The sequence below is a fragment of the Coturnix japonica genome, chromosome 22 (assembly GCF_054131305.1).
Source record: "Coturnix japonica strain WE chromosome 22, WE-NBRP24, whole genome shotgun sequence".
In the NCBI taxonomy this organism is placed as follows: domain Eukaryota; kingdom Metazoa; phylum Chordata; class Aves; order Galliformes; family Phasianidae; genus Coturnix; species Coturnix japonica.
Window position 1 is genome coordinate 5,225,455 of NC_140684.1, and position 16,165 is coordinate 5,241,619.

The 16,165-nt window shown below is 38.5% G+C and overlaps 1 protein-coding gene across 7 annotated transcripts in view; it reads left to right on the forward strand.

Moving 5' to 3' along the window:
- Positions 1-16,165, forward strand: part of NCOR1 (nuclear receptor corepressor 1) — a 55,655-nt gene extending 39,490 nt beyond the window's left edge. For 2 of the 7 annotated variants that reach the window (XM_015880409.3, XM_015880413.3), the window contains 25 exons: positions 39-212; positions 924-1,084; positions 1,450-1,570; positions 1,694-1,795; positions 1,951-2,048; positions 2,699-2,867; positions 3,392-3,532; positions 4,614-4,697; positions 5,175-5,431; positions 5,792-6,152; positions 6,658-6,882; positions 7,538-7,747; positions 8,381-8,530; positions 8,834-9,007; positions 9,447-9,612; positions 9,893-10,389; positions 10,833-10,961; positions 11,134-11,294; positions 11,538-11,761; positions 12,172-12,309; positions 12,443-12,585; positions 12,739-12,792; positions 14,089-14,310; positions 14,496-14,678; positions 14,910-16,165. In XM_015880409.3, coding sequence (XP_015735895.2) covers positions 39-212; positions 924-1,084; positions 1,450-1,570; positions 1,694-1,795; positions 1,951-2,048; positions 2,699-2,867; positions 3,392-3,532; positions 4,614-4,697; positions 5,175-5,431; positions 5,792-6,152; positions 6,658-6,882; positions 7,538-7,747; positions 8,381-8,530; positions 8,834-9,007; positions 9,447-9,612; positions 9,893-10,389; positions 10,833-10,961; positions 11,134-11,294; positions 11,538-11,761; positions 12,172-12,309; positions 12,443-12,585; positions 12,739-12,792; positions 14,089-14,310; positions 14,496-14,678; positions 14,910-15,097 — 4,532 coding nt within the window. In that variant the 3' untranslated portion in view covers positions 15,098-16,165. Of the gene's footprint in view, positions 1-38; positions 213-923; positions 1,085-1,449; positions 1,571-1,693; positions 1,796-1,950; positions 2,049-2,698; positions 2,868-3,391; positions 3,533-4,613; positions 4,698-5,174; positions 5,432-5,791; positions 6,153-6,657; positions 6,883-7,537; positions 7,748-8,380; positions 8,531-8,833; positions 9,008-9,446; positions 9,613-9,892; positions 10,390-10,832; positions 10,962-11,133; positions 11,295-11,537; positions 11,762-12,171; positions 12,310-12,442; positions 12,586-12,738; positions 12,793-14,088; positions 14,311-14,495; positions 14,679-14,909 lie in introns of those variants that run through there. The other 5 variants (XR_014936457.1, XM_015880411.3, XM_015880410.3 and 2 more) reach the window with 5 other exon arrangements.

Below are 16,165 nucleotides of genomic sequence, written 5' to 3' on the forward strand. Positions count from 1 at the left end.
CTAATCTTAGGATTCTTTTCTGTTTTTAACCCCAATAGGAAAACCAGTGGCCTATATGCCCTACGCTGAGGTCAAGCGAGCAATAGAACAGGAAGCACAAGTGCAAACTACAGCAACAAGGTCAGCATCACCATACAGGCTATCTCCAAGAGAAGTCAATAAAGCCTCTCCTCAGCCTGATATGAATGCAGCTCGCTATAGCGTCCCACCAGGTAAATGTTTGGTTTAGTATCAGCAATGTCTGGTCTTTGGAAGCTGGACTTTTTTTACTTTCTGCAGTATCAAATTATTCTCTAAACGATTTGTGAACTAACAGAAGAAAGGGTTTGTTTGTGTGTATGTAGATAGGTGTTCTGTATTTTTCTGTCTCCAGTGAGGTTTTAGTTTTGTTTGTCCTGGTTTTTGTTTTATTAGCTAACATGTATTTTACTAAACAATTAGGATGATCTGAAAAGTGTTAGAACAGCATAGGGACAAAGTCATCAAGAGTTTTTTCAGCTTGATACAAATACTGTCATATTCAGGTAGAGCTGACAGAAGCCTAAATTAAACTCTGCTCAGTTGTTCTTATTCTTTAAATAGAATACTTCATCTGAAGAGAGGAAAACAAGAAAAACACGAATGTAGCCTGGATTGTTAGCTTTAAAAATTCATTTTTAAGAGTTTGTGATTCTAGTGGGCAGCTTCTGCCTTTTTTGAATGCAATTGCAAGGTTAGGTATTACCCATTTGATTTTTAAAGCATAACATATATTTGGACATAGTGAGTTACAGAGCTGGATATACAGCATGATAGCTTTTGGGTATTGCAGGGCTGTTCTTACTGGAAATTTCAGATGAGCTATACAATTTCTATTCTTGTCTCTGTGCTGATTAATAGAGCTGAAACAGACTGTCATGTTTAATGTACAACTTTTCCCTAAGTTCTCCAGCCAGCTCCTCACCAAGTAATAACCAATATCCCTGAAGGAGTCCGCCTTCCTACAACCAGACCTACCAGACCACCACCACCACTCATTCCATCCTCCAAAACAAGTGTGCCATCAGAAAAACCTTCTTTCATTATGGGAGGCTCAATCTCACAAGTAAGAGAATTATTCATTGCAAGTCTGTGCTTGTAACACTTCTTCCCTTTTGCCAACCTTCAAGATCTTGTATTCAGTTACATGTTCACAGCATTAACATTTAAAGAACTATACGTGTTATCTCTAAAAATCCAGGAGGTGTCTTATAAAATAAAACATGCTTCAGTTGTTTATGCTCATTAGCATAGTTGAGGATGCACCGTTCAGGTGAACTGCATATCTGCTCTGGACTTCTATAGTTCTATGCTTATTTTGCAGTAATGCTCTGTAGCATTTTAGGATCATAGTAGTTTTAGCAGTCTCCTTCAAACACAGAAGTGAATCTTTTTTCCAGAAACAACAATAAACATAATGTATTGTTTCAGGGAACACCTGGAACTTACTTAACATCTCACAGTCAAGCTTCCTATACACAAGAAACTGCGAAACCATCAGTGGGTTCCATATCACTTGGACTGCCAAGGCAGCAGGAGTCAGTCAAATCTGGTAAGAAAAGAGAAGGTGACATATGTTTTGTGTGGCTTGTTTAGTGATTTGTAACTAAATGACTGGGGGGAGAAAATCAGAAAAAAGAAAAAAAAAAACCCTTATATTTTTTCTTTTCAATAGCTTCTCTGCCCTATATCAAACAAGAAGAATTTTCTCCCAGAAGTCAGAATTCCCAGCCTGAGGGACTTCTGGTCAGGGCACAGCATGAAGGTGTTGTTCGAGGTAATATCAATCATACAGTTTAAGAAAGAAATTTTGTAAGAGCCCGGTAGAACAGAAAATTTGAGCCTAAGCTTCTCAAGTCTTATTTTTAAACATTAATATGTTCCCTCTTTTCTGAGGCTTATTTATCTATATATATATTTATTTAAAATCAGGTACTGCAACCATACAGGAGGGAAGTATTACACGAGGAACTCCAACCAATAAAGTTTCTGTTGAGACCATTCCTTCTTTGAGAGGCTCCATAACTCAGGTATTTTCCTCTTACTCAGAAGGCTGTAGCATGACAGTGTATTTAAGTTATCATTGTGATTGTTAACTTGTCAAATAAATTGCTGGAGCCTTTAGTATACATGAGGGCTTCTTAGTATCATCCAACCTACATCATTAGCGTCTTCTGTGAAAAACAGCATCATCCCTGAGTTTGAGTATTAAAATCAGTTGTAGCATGTCTTGCACAAGGGATATTTAAGCTGTTTTAAATGCTGATTTGGGATCTCTCTTAGTTACAGGCAGCATTAGGAACAATTCTATTCTCAAAAGGGTAGATTTCATTACTGTAGATAGAGATACATCTTAATGGCTCCAGGAAGCATGTAGAGTATGCTGTCTTTCCCCCAGGTGGTACTATAGTTTAAATGTTCTAGGTCATTAAATACTTCCGTAATATTGTACTCCCTATTCTGCTTTATGTGCTTTTTTATAATGGTGAGAATTGCTTACAAATAATCTTATTAATATTTAGGTTAAATTTCTGATAATATAGGCAGAATTTTAAGCGATGCTGCTTGTTTTTGTGGTTGGTGTTCTAGATCTTGAAAATAAAACACTTTCCTTCATGGCTGCCTATTTTCTTGTATAAATGCACATAGTCTGAATTATATTTGATTGGTTTAAATGCAGGGTACACCAGCTCTGTCCCAGTCTGGCATAGCAGCTGATGCATTATTGAAGGGGACTATTACCCGGCTAGCTACAGAAGACAGCAGCCCAGAAAAGTGCAGAGAGGAAGCTTCAGCCAAAGGCCATGTTATTTATGAAGGCAAAAGTGGGCATATTTTATCCTATGATGGTAAGTATTTGTTGTGCTGTTGAAGTCTGTGTGCTTCCAGATGTATAGATATAAACCTCAGTCGCTGCGGTGCCTCCTGGAAGAAGCACTGACCTACCTGTGTGTTTTTGTGGGTATAAAGACTAAAATGATCCAGAAATTGTCTGTGTTCTGATAAGTATCCTGTATACTTAGATAAAATATAGTTACTTCAATTGCTGTGCTGCTTATTTTTATTATGTCCTGAAATATTTTTGAGACAACTAAGTTTAAAATACTCTATATTAAAATGAAGGACACAGGTTTGGGTTTTTTTTTTGTTGTTTTTTTTTAAACTTCATGCTTCATTTGAAGTACTGAAACACAGGTAACTGGGAGTACTTTATTTAACAAACCATGAAAGATCATTAAGCTTGAAAATTAATGTTTCAGTATTACATCAAAGTTGTTAATAAAGTATTAATGTCCTCTGGTCTCATTTAATGTAATGCTCATGACTTTTTATTTTCTGCTTTTTCTAACCACACTTCTGTAAATGTTGCCAGCTATTAAAAATGTTCGTGAAGGAACAAGGAGCCCAAGAACCACCCATGAAATTAGTTTAAAAAGAAGTTATGATACAATGGAAGGAAATATAAAACAAGGAATGTCACTGCGGGAATCTCCAGTATCTGCACCACTGGAAGGTAGAAGCAGCTTGTTCTGAGTTGTGTTGTATTTTATTCAGGTCTTCTGTGTTGATGTAAGATAACCTAGAATTGTCTTACGGGGCAAATCAGAAGAGGAATTATGTTTACATCTTAAGACATTAACTAAATCCGTATAATAACCACTACAATAAAAGCATGCTTTAGTTATTAATGCACTAGAGATTTCCTATTTCTTTTGCTGGTGAATGGTCCCCATAACTGCAGGTGATTCAGCTGGCACTTACAGGTGTCAGGTTTTCTGAGAGAGGTAACTGACTTCACAATTCTAATGAATTGTTGCAAAGTTCAAATAGTACTGAGTCATACTAGCATTGACTGCATGGATGAACAGCTCCTCAATTCAATATTACTTCTCAGCTGTGGGCATAGTAGCATAACTTGTTGTTATGACCTTTTGCATTCCTTCACTAGATGCCCTAGATTATGCCAAGCAGATTTATACAGCTGCTGTATTCTGTTTCTGGGCATCCCTACCGTTATTTTGATTTAACAAATTGTAATCAGGTTATGTTTGTGAAGATCAAGGCAGACCATTATGTAACATTCATGGTCGTCTTGTAAAATACAAAATATCAAGAAAATGTTTCTTACCTGAACTCTGGAATCTTACCCCTGCGATGCATTTTGTCCCATCTTTGAATAGCCCTTGAAGAACATTCTGGTTCGTTTTCATCAGATTGAACAATGAATAAGAGGTTTCTAAACGATGTGTAAAAATTCAGTGATGCCCTTTAGTTTCTCATGCACTTGGTTTGTCTTCTGGAAAATAAAGGGAAGTGTTAAGAAAAGTTTTTATAACAAGAGTTAAGCTTAATTGTAAAATAACCTTCTGATTTGAAATATGTTAAAACTTGCAGTGGTGTAATAGCATGAATACTTGAACCAAAGAACTTCATAGGGCAAGATGGTCTTTTAACATGTTCGTGCAGAATCGTTCTAGCATAATGAGGCAAAGCTCTGGGCTCTACAGATAATATCTGTAATTATGTAAGAAGGAGGAGGGTATTTTTGAACACTTGTTATTTAATTCTCTAAACTATGTTCATTTTAATTTCAGGTTTAATATGCCGTGCACTGCCTAGGGGTAGCCCACATGCTGAACTTAAAGAAAGAACAGTGTTGTCTGGCTCTATAATGCAAGGTAAAGTTTTGCTAGTTTGGAAGGCAGGCATTATTTACATTCCCAGAAATCCGTTATTAAGAATGGTAGCTGTGCTAAGGGTAGAGCTCGTTATATTAGGCACACTTTCTTATATACCATATGTGAAGCTAATATATAAGTATTGATTATTTTTTTTAAACAAACATATTTTTAGTACAAATTGTCAGTATTTAGCACTTTTTCCTATTTGCTTTTTTTTTTCTTAATGGACAATAATAATTCCCTCAGACCTCTGAGGATGTGAGGTGCTGCTTTTATTTCAGCATCTGAAATAACCTGGGACACTTTGAGTAACTTGAAAGTTTGTTCATTGTTACTTTTGTGACATAGTTTTAGTCTTGTGATGTGTTATTGTAGACTCAGCCAATCAGAATTCTAATAGTTAGTTACTTTGCTTATGAGAAAGGAGTTGTAGTGATAATTAACACAGTTGATGTGACTTTCTTTCTATAAAAGGCACACCGAGAGCAACATCTGAAAGTTTCGAGGAAGGCTTGAAATATCCTAAACAGATTAAGAGGGAGTCACCTCCCATAAGGGCATTCGAAGGAGCCATCACTAAAGGGAAGCCATATGATGGAGTCACTACCATCAAAGAAATGGGCCGTTCCATCCATGAGATCCCAAGACAGGACCTGTTAAGCCAGGAGAGTCGCAAGACTCCTGAAATCGTGCAGACAGCCAGGCCAATCATAGAAGGCTCCATATCTCAGGTAAATATAGAAAGCACTAATAGAATCTTATGTTTGCTTACACAGTCAGCTGTGATTCAGTTCCAGATATTTGAGTAAGGACAAACGTATAGGTGTTCTGTTTGTTTTCTTTTCCAAGAAAGCTGCTATTGTATGAAGCTTAAAGAATCTGTGTAGTAGAGAAATCTTGACACTTGACCTGCAGGGAGCACACTTGTTAGCAAGTCTGATGTAACTGACAAGTAACAGTGGCTAAAATCCAATTGTGTTCTGTGCTGTGACAGCAGCAATCAGCCATGTGATTTTTTTTTATTTTTTTTTTAAATGTTTCTTTCATTTTTTTAGCAGGATAACCTTACGTGATCCTTCTTTCCTTCTCAGGGTACACCCATAAAATATGAAAGCAATTCTGGCCAGTCTGCCATCAAACACAATGTAAAATCATTAATCACTGGACCAAGCAAGCTACCCCGTGGAATGCCTCAGCTGGAAATGGTGCCAGAAAATGTGAAGGTGGTGGAGCGAGGAAAATACGAAGATGTGAAGACCGGGGATGCAGTACGTTCCCGTCACACGTCAGTAGTCAGCTCTGGTCCCTCTGTTCTCAGGTCAACTCTTCATGAAACTCCTAAATCACAACTGAGCCCTGGGATTTATGATGATACCAATGCACGGAGAACACCTGTGAACTATCAGAGTCCAATGTCTAGGAGTTCACCTATGATGAATAGAGTTAGTGAGGGTATGTTATTCTGATCCACAGTAAGAAAACAACTTTGAATAATTTCACTTGAATGTATTTTTAATTCTTTTTTTTTTTTTTTCCTGTAATCTGTTGTACTTTATTTTTACTCTGATGGTTCCTCTTGATTTGGAGGTTTGTTAGAAGGAATTTAAGAAGGCTGTAGCTTATTAATTGAAATAAGAAAATGAAAACCTGCCATATTGTAACATGGACACCAAAAAGTAGTTCAGTCTCTGTTGGAATTTATGGTAATGCTATCTATCTAAGAGCATAATGTACTGAGGGCAGAAACTACTCCTGTATTAGCAGTGCCTACGAGAGGAAGATAATATGACATAGTGCAAACAAATGTAGTTTTAGGGTTTAGAATTTTCACTAGATATTTTGTGATATAAAATATTCTCTGTGATTTGTTGTAATTAATTGCAACATGTATGCATATGGCCGTATCTCCTATTGAAAATATGTATTTTGAGTTTGGATTTTTCCTTATTTTTATTAGCTGGAATATCTTCTGGGAAGTCAGCAAATCATGAAAGGAAAAACACACTTACTCCCACACAGAGAGAGAGCGTGCCAGCAAAATCTCCAGTCCCAGGGGTTGATCCTGTAGTGGCTCACAGTCCTTTTGACCCTCATCATAGAGGGGCTACTCCTGAAGTCTATAGGAGTCACCTCCCTCCTCACTTAGATCCTGCTATGCCATTTCACAGGGCTCTGGATCCTGGTAAATCTGTATTTTGGCTTTGTTTGTTTGTTTGTTTTTGGAAATATTGTGTGTTTGGCACAGGAAAGATGTCTTAACAAAACTCTTATTGATGGGCAGATACAATTTAGAAGGGGTTATATATACACTACTGTGGCTTGACATCTAGCCAGGAAACTTACTGTAATATTTCTTCTGGAAGCTTCAGATAGTATTTTTTAAAAAGTATTTATGAAATGTACTAAAAGCTTTAAGGAAAACTGTGCCAATAAGGATGTGGAAGATGCCACAGAATGAAGGTGTAATCTGAACTCTGCTGTTAACTTGAGAGATTACCAGGTTGTCTCTGATGATATTAAGTCAGTAGATCTCTATTTAATATATTCTATCAGTCTACCTTCGTGGGGTGCTGTAACCTTCTTCAGGTGTTTCAGCCTTTCATACCCAAAACTATATGATTTTATTCAGGTCTCTTCTCTGGGAGATTGTGGATTTGTTTAGCTTTTTCTGTCCACATTCAGTGCTTAAATTCAATGAAATACTAGCATTAAAATGCTATTTCAATTCATTGGTGCTGAGAGAATTGATAGCGCTTCTAATTGAAACTATATAAACATCTGAAACTTTGGTTCTGTGTCTTGAGCACTAAATATTCTTTTTCCTCCTCCACCCTCAGCTGCTGCTGCTTACCTGTTCCAAAGGCAGCTCTCACCCACCCCAGGCTACCCAAGCCAGTATCAGCTTTACGCAATGGAGAATACACGACAGACAATCCTAAATGACTACATTACCTCACAGCAAATGCAAGTCAATTTACGTCCTGATGTGACCAGAGGATTATCTCCCAGAGAGCAAACTTTAGCTCTCCCATATGCAGGAGCAAGAGGTATGCCTATGGGATTTTGTCTGGTGTTATTTAAAACGTATGTTGGATATGCAGCATGATCAGAACTCAGAAGTAATGCTCTGTTCACTGTGGAGGGATTTAGATTTCTTAGATGCATAGGTTTCTGTGACAATTTTCAGATGGAACGTGATTTTGAAGAAGAGTTTCACACTGAAATGTAAAGTGCAATATTAGACCAAAGTAATAAACAAATAGTTACTAATTGCTGGGATTATGTGGCATTCCAGGAGTTAGAGATATAACAGGAAACAGCTCAGCCATGAGCCTGACTACTGGATGTGGTAATCTGCCTGTCATTTAAATCAGTTTGGGTAGTTATTCATAGAATGGAATATAACAAATGTGAAGGAGTTAGTCCAGTAAGATAATTAATTATCTTGGGGATAAGATACCAGCTCTTGCAGCGATTTAATTAGTTGGAAAAGAAGGGATAAGTGTTTTTCATAGTAGAAGTTATACTGGAGTTCCAGTGTGTCCTGTGCCTTTTAATGTTTTGTTTTATTTTTTGAATATAAGAAGTCTGGAAAAGGGTGTTATCAATGAACAGCGTATTCAACATGTGGGCCTTTGATCTGTCATTGTAAAGTCTTTATGTGTGTTATCGCCTGACAGGAATTATTGACCTGAACAATATGGCTCCCACTATCTTAGTGCCTCATCCTGGAGGAACAAGCACACCACCCATGGAGAGAATCACTTACATCCCTGGTACTCAGCTTACATTCCCCCCTAGGCCTTACAATCCTGCTTCTCTGTCACCAGGTATAATCTGTTAAAAATTGACTTTATGTTCACTAACATCAAATGGTGTGTTAAAGGGTGGAACTTGGGTCTCTAATCTGTCTAGTTTCTAACTATAGAGAAAACCCTTGAGTAAAAAGTTGTTCAGCTTTCCACTGGCTCTGTGTTAAGCTTTTGCTTTCCTAAATAAGCAGTTAGACTTGACTGGAAAGAATATGGATTTGGGAAACTTGTTGCAAGTAGGTGGAATGTATCGGATAGTGTTTACATCAAACTTAGCTTGAGTATTTGTTTTTGCTACTTCTTATCTTGTGGATGTTCCAGGACACCCTACACACCTGGCAGCTTCTGCAGCTGCAAGTGCTGAAAGGGAACGGGAAAGAGAGAGGGAGAAGGAGCGGGAAAGGGAGAGGGAACGAGAACGAGAGCGGGAAAGAGAACGGGAGCGAGAAAGGGAGAGAATAACTTCAGTCCCTGCTGAACTTTATCTTCGGCCAGGTGAGTGTGCATTGCTGCATTTGGATCAGTCTTCTTGTAGACTGTTACTGCTCATTTTCTATATCAACTGTAAACAATATGCAGTTGTTAACAACACAATTGCTCAGTATTGTTTGGCTTTAAACTGAATGGTGATTTCGAACATCTTGTAGTTCTGATTGTATTTAAAACTTCAGCAACTACCAGGCTGCTTCATCTTTCTGTCACAATGATGAAGAACCCAGAGAAAGGTGTTAATCTCAGCCATGCCTATTCCTACTTGCATTCAAATTGCTGCTATTTAAAACCTTAATAACGAACTTCAGTTTATTATATCTACAGTAGTGGTGACAGTTGGGAAAGAATGTTGAGGAGAAAACATTGATATGTAGTTCTGTATTGTTCTAAGAGTTATTAATAGTTATATATTGTCTTTCCTTCTCTTCTGTATGTTCTGCAGGAACAGAGCAGCCTGGCAGACCTGGCAGTCATGGATATGTTCGGTCCCCATCTCCTTCAGTTAGAAGCCAGGAAAACATACTGCAGCAAAGGCCTAGTATTTTCCAAGGAACCAATGGGACAAGCGTAATCACACCTTTGGATCCTGCTGCTCAGCTTCGTATCATGTATGTTTCTTAAGTTACTATTCCAGTGATGTTTGTTCTAAGATTTGAGCTTATTAAAAGGTTCATCTAGTCTGAGGAAGATTCCAAGAGACTAGGATGTGCTGCTGTCTTATGGCTCTTAAATTTATTATATTTTCACTCAGTTCAGTTTGGATAGAGATTAGTGTCACAAAAGCTTTACTTTTGTTTCCTTCATGAAATGACTCTGGTCCTTTTTTGTGTGATATAGTTCAAAATATTCAATGTGATATAATTTGGAATATTCAATGTTTGCCAACAGGCAGCTCACCCCTGGAGCTCCCTCCATAACTCAAGGTTTACCTGCTTCCCGCTACAATACTGCTGCTGATGCCCTCGCTGCACTAGTAGATGCTGCAGCCTCTGCTCCGCAGATGGAAGTCGCCAAAGCAAAAGATGCCAAGCATGAAGGAACCAGGATAGAAGAGAACGTGGGACGCAGATCAGCTGTGGTTACTGAGCAGCAGCAGATGGAACAGAAAACACTGGAGGTAGAAAAGAGGGCTGTCCAGTGCCCCTATACATCTGCAAATTTTTCTGGTGGCAAATCCCAGGGACAGTCTTCAACAGTAGTCTATTCAGAGGCTGGTAAAGAGAAAGGACCTCCTCCTAAATCCAGGTACGAGGAAGAGCTGAGAACTCGAGGAAAGACCACAATTACTGCTGCTAACTTCATAGATGTGATCATCACTCGACAGATTGCTTCAGACAAGGATGCACGAGATAGGGGCTCTCAAAGTTCAGATTCTTCCAGTAGTTGTACGTATCTTAGTAACTATCTACTTCTTTACTGTCTTAGCCTTTTAGGGAGATAAGATGTGAAGTGATTCTGGCACTTAATGATAGAATATTCAGCTTTGCACAGATCATGTGCTTGATAGACAAATACAATTTTTGCATGTAGTGATTGAAGATTCTTGCAAAATTGTAGCTGATAGCTTTCTTCAGATTCCATGCTGCATCATGAAGTGTGGGGTATTAGAAATAACCTTATCAGAAGTCAAGAGATGTAAAATAACCAAGTTTCTGTTAGAATGCTCTGTTGTGGAAAATTGTGTTTCACTGCAATTAGGAAAAGAGACAGTATTTTGACTTCCATTTTACTGGTGTCATTTTGATGGAAGCATTACTTTTGCTACATTATAGACAACAAAAATCTGTAATATTTACACCTTATTCCATAACCTCTGCTTGATAATCAGTATCTTCTCACCGGTATGAAGCTCCTGGAGATGCCATTGAGGTGATCAGTCCTGCAAATTCACCGATACCAACTCAAGAAAAGCTACAACCCTATCAACAGGAGACACCTAAACCAAGCCAGGCAGAGAGTAAGTTTTATCTGCTTATACAAACGTGCTGACAATTATCTTCCTTATCTTTATCATGAACTCAAAACATAGTTAAAATATGTCAGTTTTTAACTCAAGAGAATTAAGAGCTATGAAACCCTGAAACTTAGTAATACTGACCTTTAAGACTGCCCTTTTCCTCTTCAACCAGGCGACCCAAACAGGCAGTATGAGGGGACGATTCACCGTTACAGGGCACAACAGGAGCCTCCTCCTTCACCCCAGCAACCTCCACCTCCTTCCTCCCAGGCAGAAGGGATGGCACACGTGCCCAGGACACACCGACTTATCACCCTTGCTGATCACATCTGTGTAGGTTTATTTGCAGATATGAAAAGTTATATTTCAGTTATGAAAACATACATCTTGGAACATTAATAAAAAGTAGTAATTATAGAATTGGTATAGGGAATACTAGACAATAGTGTATCTGAACTTACAGTTGTTTCATGTGTTGCAGTTAGTCTCATACTTGTCTTGTTCACAGATTTTGAATACTGTGCTGTAACCAATGTCTGACTAAATTCTCTCTCTGTTTTTCTTGGACGCAATCAGCAAATTATTACACAAGACTTTGCTCGGAACCAGGCAGCTTCTCAGGCCTCTTTGCAGCCTCCCACCACTACATTCCAGAACTCTACCCCTGCTCCAACGCCTGTTTCTACCAGAGCAAAAACATCAAATCGCTACAGCCCTGAGTCACAGTCACAGCCTGTCCACCATCAGCGGCCAGGTGCCAGAGTGTCACCTGAGAATCTATCTGACAAGTCCCGGGGAAGGTAATGTGTGTACTTGATTTAACTGCAAATTTAATTCTCAAATATGGTAAATACAAAACCTTGTGTGGTAATCCTTGTGTAGATCAGAATATCAGAAATAGAAGTAACCTTTGGTCTTGCAATGTTTTTGACAGTTGTTTGGTTCCATAATAACACTTGTAAACATTTTCCCTTCTCTAACAATGCTTGTTTTCCAATCTTTAGAGAAGTGAAGATGTTTAATCACTTAGAACTTACTGGAATAATTATAGAGAATTCGGTGTCATATTTTTGTGATCAAGTATACTGAAGTATGTAACACATATGAATACACATAAATAGTTACTTAACAGTCAAAATGCACTTACGTGTGTTAACTGCTGTACTACATGCATTAAGATTACTTATCCATCTCTGAATTCTAAATGTAGACCTGGAAAATCTCCGGAGAGGAGTCATGTTTCCTCAGAGCCCTATGAGCCAATCTCACCCCCTCAGGTCCCCGTTGTACATGAGAAACAGGAAAATGTTCTATTGCTTTCCCAAAGAGCTGAGCCTACTGAACAGAGGTATGTGTAGAACTGAGATCCTAAATGAGATCTTAAAGCATGTGAATATTGGAAGTTTCTACTTGTGACTGCTTTTGGAAAGAAGTTAAGTGTATGATGATAAGAATATTTCTTTGGCACTTGATGTTGACAGGACTGACTCTCGCTCTCCGGGCGGTATAAGCTACCTGCCTTCGTTTTTCACCAAACTTGAGAACACTTCACCCATGGTAAAATCCAAGAAACAAGAGATATTTCGAAAGCTGAACTCATCTGGTGGAGGCGACTCTGACATGGGTATGCAGAACTTGCATTTTTACTGAATGTTTCCAACTGGAAAGTTGTATGACTGCTGTCCACGGATGTTCTAACATCAGTATGTTTCAAATAACGTGAATGAACATAAATATATACTGGAAAACTCATTTAAATGTTGTATTTCAATTGCAGCAACTGCTCAGCCAGGGACTGAAATATTCAATTTGCCAGCAGTCACTACCTCAGGTGAGCTTTTCAGAAAAGAAAACTATTTATGTTTCGGAAAAGGTAAACTAATGCAATATATTGAATGTATCTGCTTTGAGGAATGCAGGAAGTGAGAAGATGAAATAAAACTTGGGAAGTAATGTCCCATGTGGGAAAAAAAAAAAAAGTTTCCTATGTTATAGGAAGGAGCAGAAACCTATTGAAGATCTCAGAAAATATTTAAATTGGGAACGTAATGTTTTAGTTTTGTGTTGTCTGCAAATCTTACAGAGAGGAAGCCATGAAATTGGTTAGCATCTAACTTAAAAAGAATTTACATACAAGGTGGCTCAACAGAACTTGAGCTTAGTTCATCAAATGAAGTGTAGTTTATAAACCAGGATATGTGAAACACTTCTTTACAGAAAGAGTAGTTAAACACCGGAATAGGTTCCCCAGGGAGGTGGTTGAGTCACCCTCCCTGGATGTGTTTAAGAGCCATTTAGATGCGGTGCTCAGAGAGATGATGTAGCAGAGGGTTGTTAGAGTTAGGGTACTATGGTTAGGCTGTGGTTGGACTTGATGATCTTTGAGGTCTTATCCTACCTGAGTAATTCCATGATTCTATTAAATACATAGATTTGGGGTTTTTTTGTTTTTTCCTATGGAAAATAAAATAAATTAAAATCCCCAACTTCCTGTCACAAGAACATTGAATGTAAACCATGCGTTATGGTGATAAAGTGATCAGTGAAAGAGAACTGAACGGAAATATGGGAGATAAGAACTGGTAAATCTGAGTCTGAGTTGAACTGCAGATTGCATGTAAGTGGTTTTGGCCAGCGACTTTCCCTTCTCACAAAGCGATTCTATCATGCAAGTGGTGAAGGTACTGATTGCCATCAAATTAGATGGAAAGACAGGCTTTTGGAATAAATGCTTGCCACAAGTCATACTTCATAAGATGAGTTAGCACGGATCATTAATGTGAGGAGTGTTCTTGTCTCTTCTTTTACAGCTGATGAGTAGTTGCAGATTTTGACCTAAACTGTTTTTACAATCAGCATGTTCAGCTTCATTTGCTTGTTTGTTTTTTTTTTTTCATTAATGTTTAATGTACTCTATTGTGGATATTTGGTGTTTGCTGGCACATATAATTTGCAGCCATTGTGAGCTACTTTGGAGCAAGCTGTTTTGCATTCAAAAAAATAAATCTTTTTTTTCTCCTAACTTTCTGCCTCTCTCTAAAATCATCTTCCTCATCCCTTTGTAATTTCTGAGATATATTTTTTTGCCTCCCCTCCCACCTTTCCATGTATGTTTTTTATCTCCCAGGTGCAGTCAGCTCTAGGGGTCATTCCTTTGCAGATCCTGCCAGTAATCTGGGTCTAGAAGACATTATTAGGAAAGCATTGATGGGAAACTTTGATGACAAGAGTGAGGATCATGGAGTTGTAATGTCACAATCCATTGCAGTAGCACCTGGCAATTCCAGTGCTGTGGTATCAGCAAGCAATGAGACACGAAGGGAAGAAGCCAATCCATCACCAAATTCAGGTGAGGCGTTTCAGCTCCCTAAAATTCAATGATCTTAAAATAATGTAAAACATATCTATCAGCAGTGTTTTTAGTGACTGGAGGCATCAACTCCTGTTTGGTGCTAAGTGATAATTTATAGGAACAAATACAGAGGCTAAAATGCAGTGTAGTGCTTTTTGAAAACCTGTCCCTTCTATTTCCAGGAGGAGCAGTCAGCAAGCAGAAGTTAATTGGCAAATCAAATAGTAGGAAGTCAAAGTCTCCGATTCCTGGACAGGGATATCTAGGATCAGAAAGACCTTCTTCTGTCTCATCTGTACATTCAGAAGGGGACTACCACAGACAGACCCCGGTGTGGGCCTGGGAAGACAGGCCTTCATCAACAGGTGAGAAATGCAGCTTTTCTTTCAGCTTGATGAACTAGATGTGTTAATTATGGAACAGCCAGATGCAGACATACAGCACTGGTGCATTCATCTAAAGATCGCACTCATTGTCTGAAACTGATTGTTTTCTCATAGTCATCACAACCAAAGCCATACTATCTCTGAATATGCAGCTCTCTGATAACTTCTCAGAATGGCACATGTTTGACTTGCAGATACTCTCTCATCCAGGTTCAACACAGTTTCCTTACAACCCACTGACAATGCGGATGCTCAGCAGTACGCCGCCAACATCCATCGCGTGCGCCCCACCGTCCATGAGCCAAGCAACCACTCACCAACAGAACAGGATATGGGAACGAGAGCCAGCACCACTGCTTTCAGCACAATATGAGACTCTGTCTGACAGTGATGACTGAACTATGCAGATATTTTGGGTTTTTTTTTTTTTAATTTGCGGGTCAAAACAAAAGATTTTATTTTTGACTTGTGCCCAGAGAGACTTTCCAAGAGAGCGAGGGCCACACAATGAAGAATTAATGGAGAGTCTGTTAAATGCCTTCCGCACAGGCTGTGTGTTGGAGGATTGTGATCAAGAAGGTTGACTTACTAAAGATAAATATGTACAAAGTTTTTAAAAATGTGGACTATTCCTGTTCTACATCTATTTGTAAAGAAAACCATAATGTCTTTAAATCATTCTTCTGTAAATAGAGAGTACTTTTTGCAGTGTTTTTTCCCTTGCTATAGTATCTGGTGTACTTATGTTCAAATCATTGCCTAAACTTTGGGGGTCATTTTGTAATTTTTTTTTTAAGCATTTTCTCAGTGTACTCCTCATAACCGTGGCCTCCCTCCCAGCTTACCCTTAACCAGACCCAAACCTCCCAGCCAGCCTAGCATCGTTGCCCGTTTAATGCTGTGCCACTTCTTGCAGGCGTTGTGCTTTTCTCTTTTCTCCCCTAGGCACACTTTCTCAGTGGTGTTCAAGCTCTTGTGAAGATGTTGATTTCTTTTTTCTTTTCTTAAGACTGACCCCGTACTGAACTCTGTACATGAACATAGCCCAGCTCGCTGGAATAAGATGATATATTTCTTTTGAATTTTGAATTCTGCCACATTGTACATTTTTGGTGCAGTTGATTTTATTTAGCAACACTGCAGAAATATTATTGCATGGGTATGTTATGGTTAATTTTAAAAAGGATAAAAAAAAAACAAACCAACAAGAAGAGCAGCTTCTGGAGGCTGTACCTCACTGTTATGCACACTGGGAATTTCAACTGTGCCCCCAAAGCCAACCTTAGTGTTCTGTGTTTCTGCATTGTATGCAGTTGAAATAGGCTACTAAATCTTACTGTCGTGTTTAACCACAGTGAATGGTTTTCCTGGACAGAGGCTCTGGGTGGATTGATAAGTCCTTCAAGAAGGATAAACTCGACATCCCAAGTTGAAATAAAAACAAAATGCTTTTATAGAATAATTGA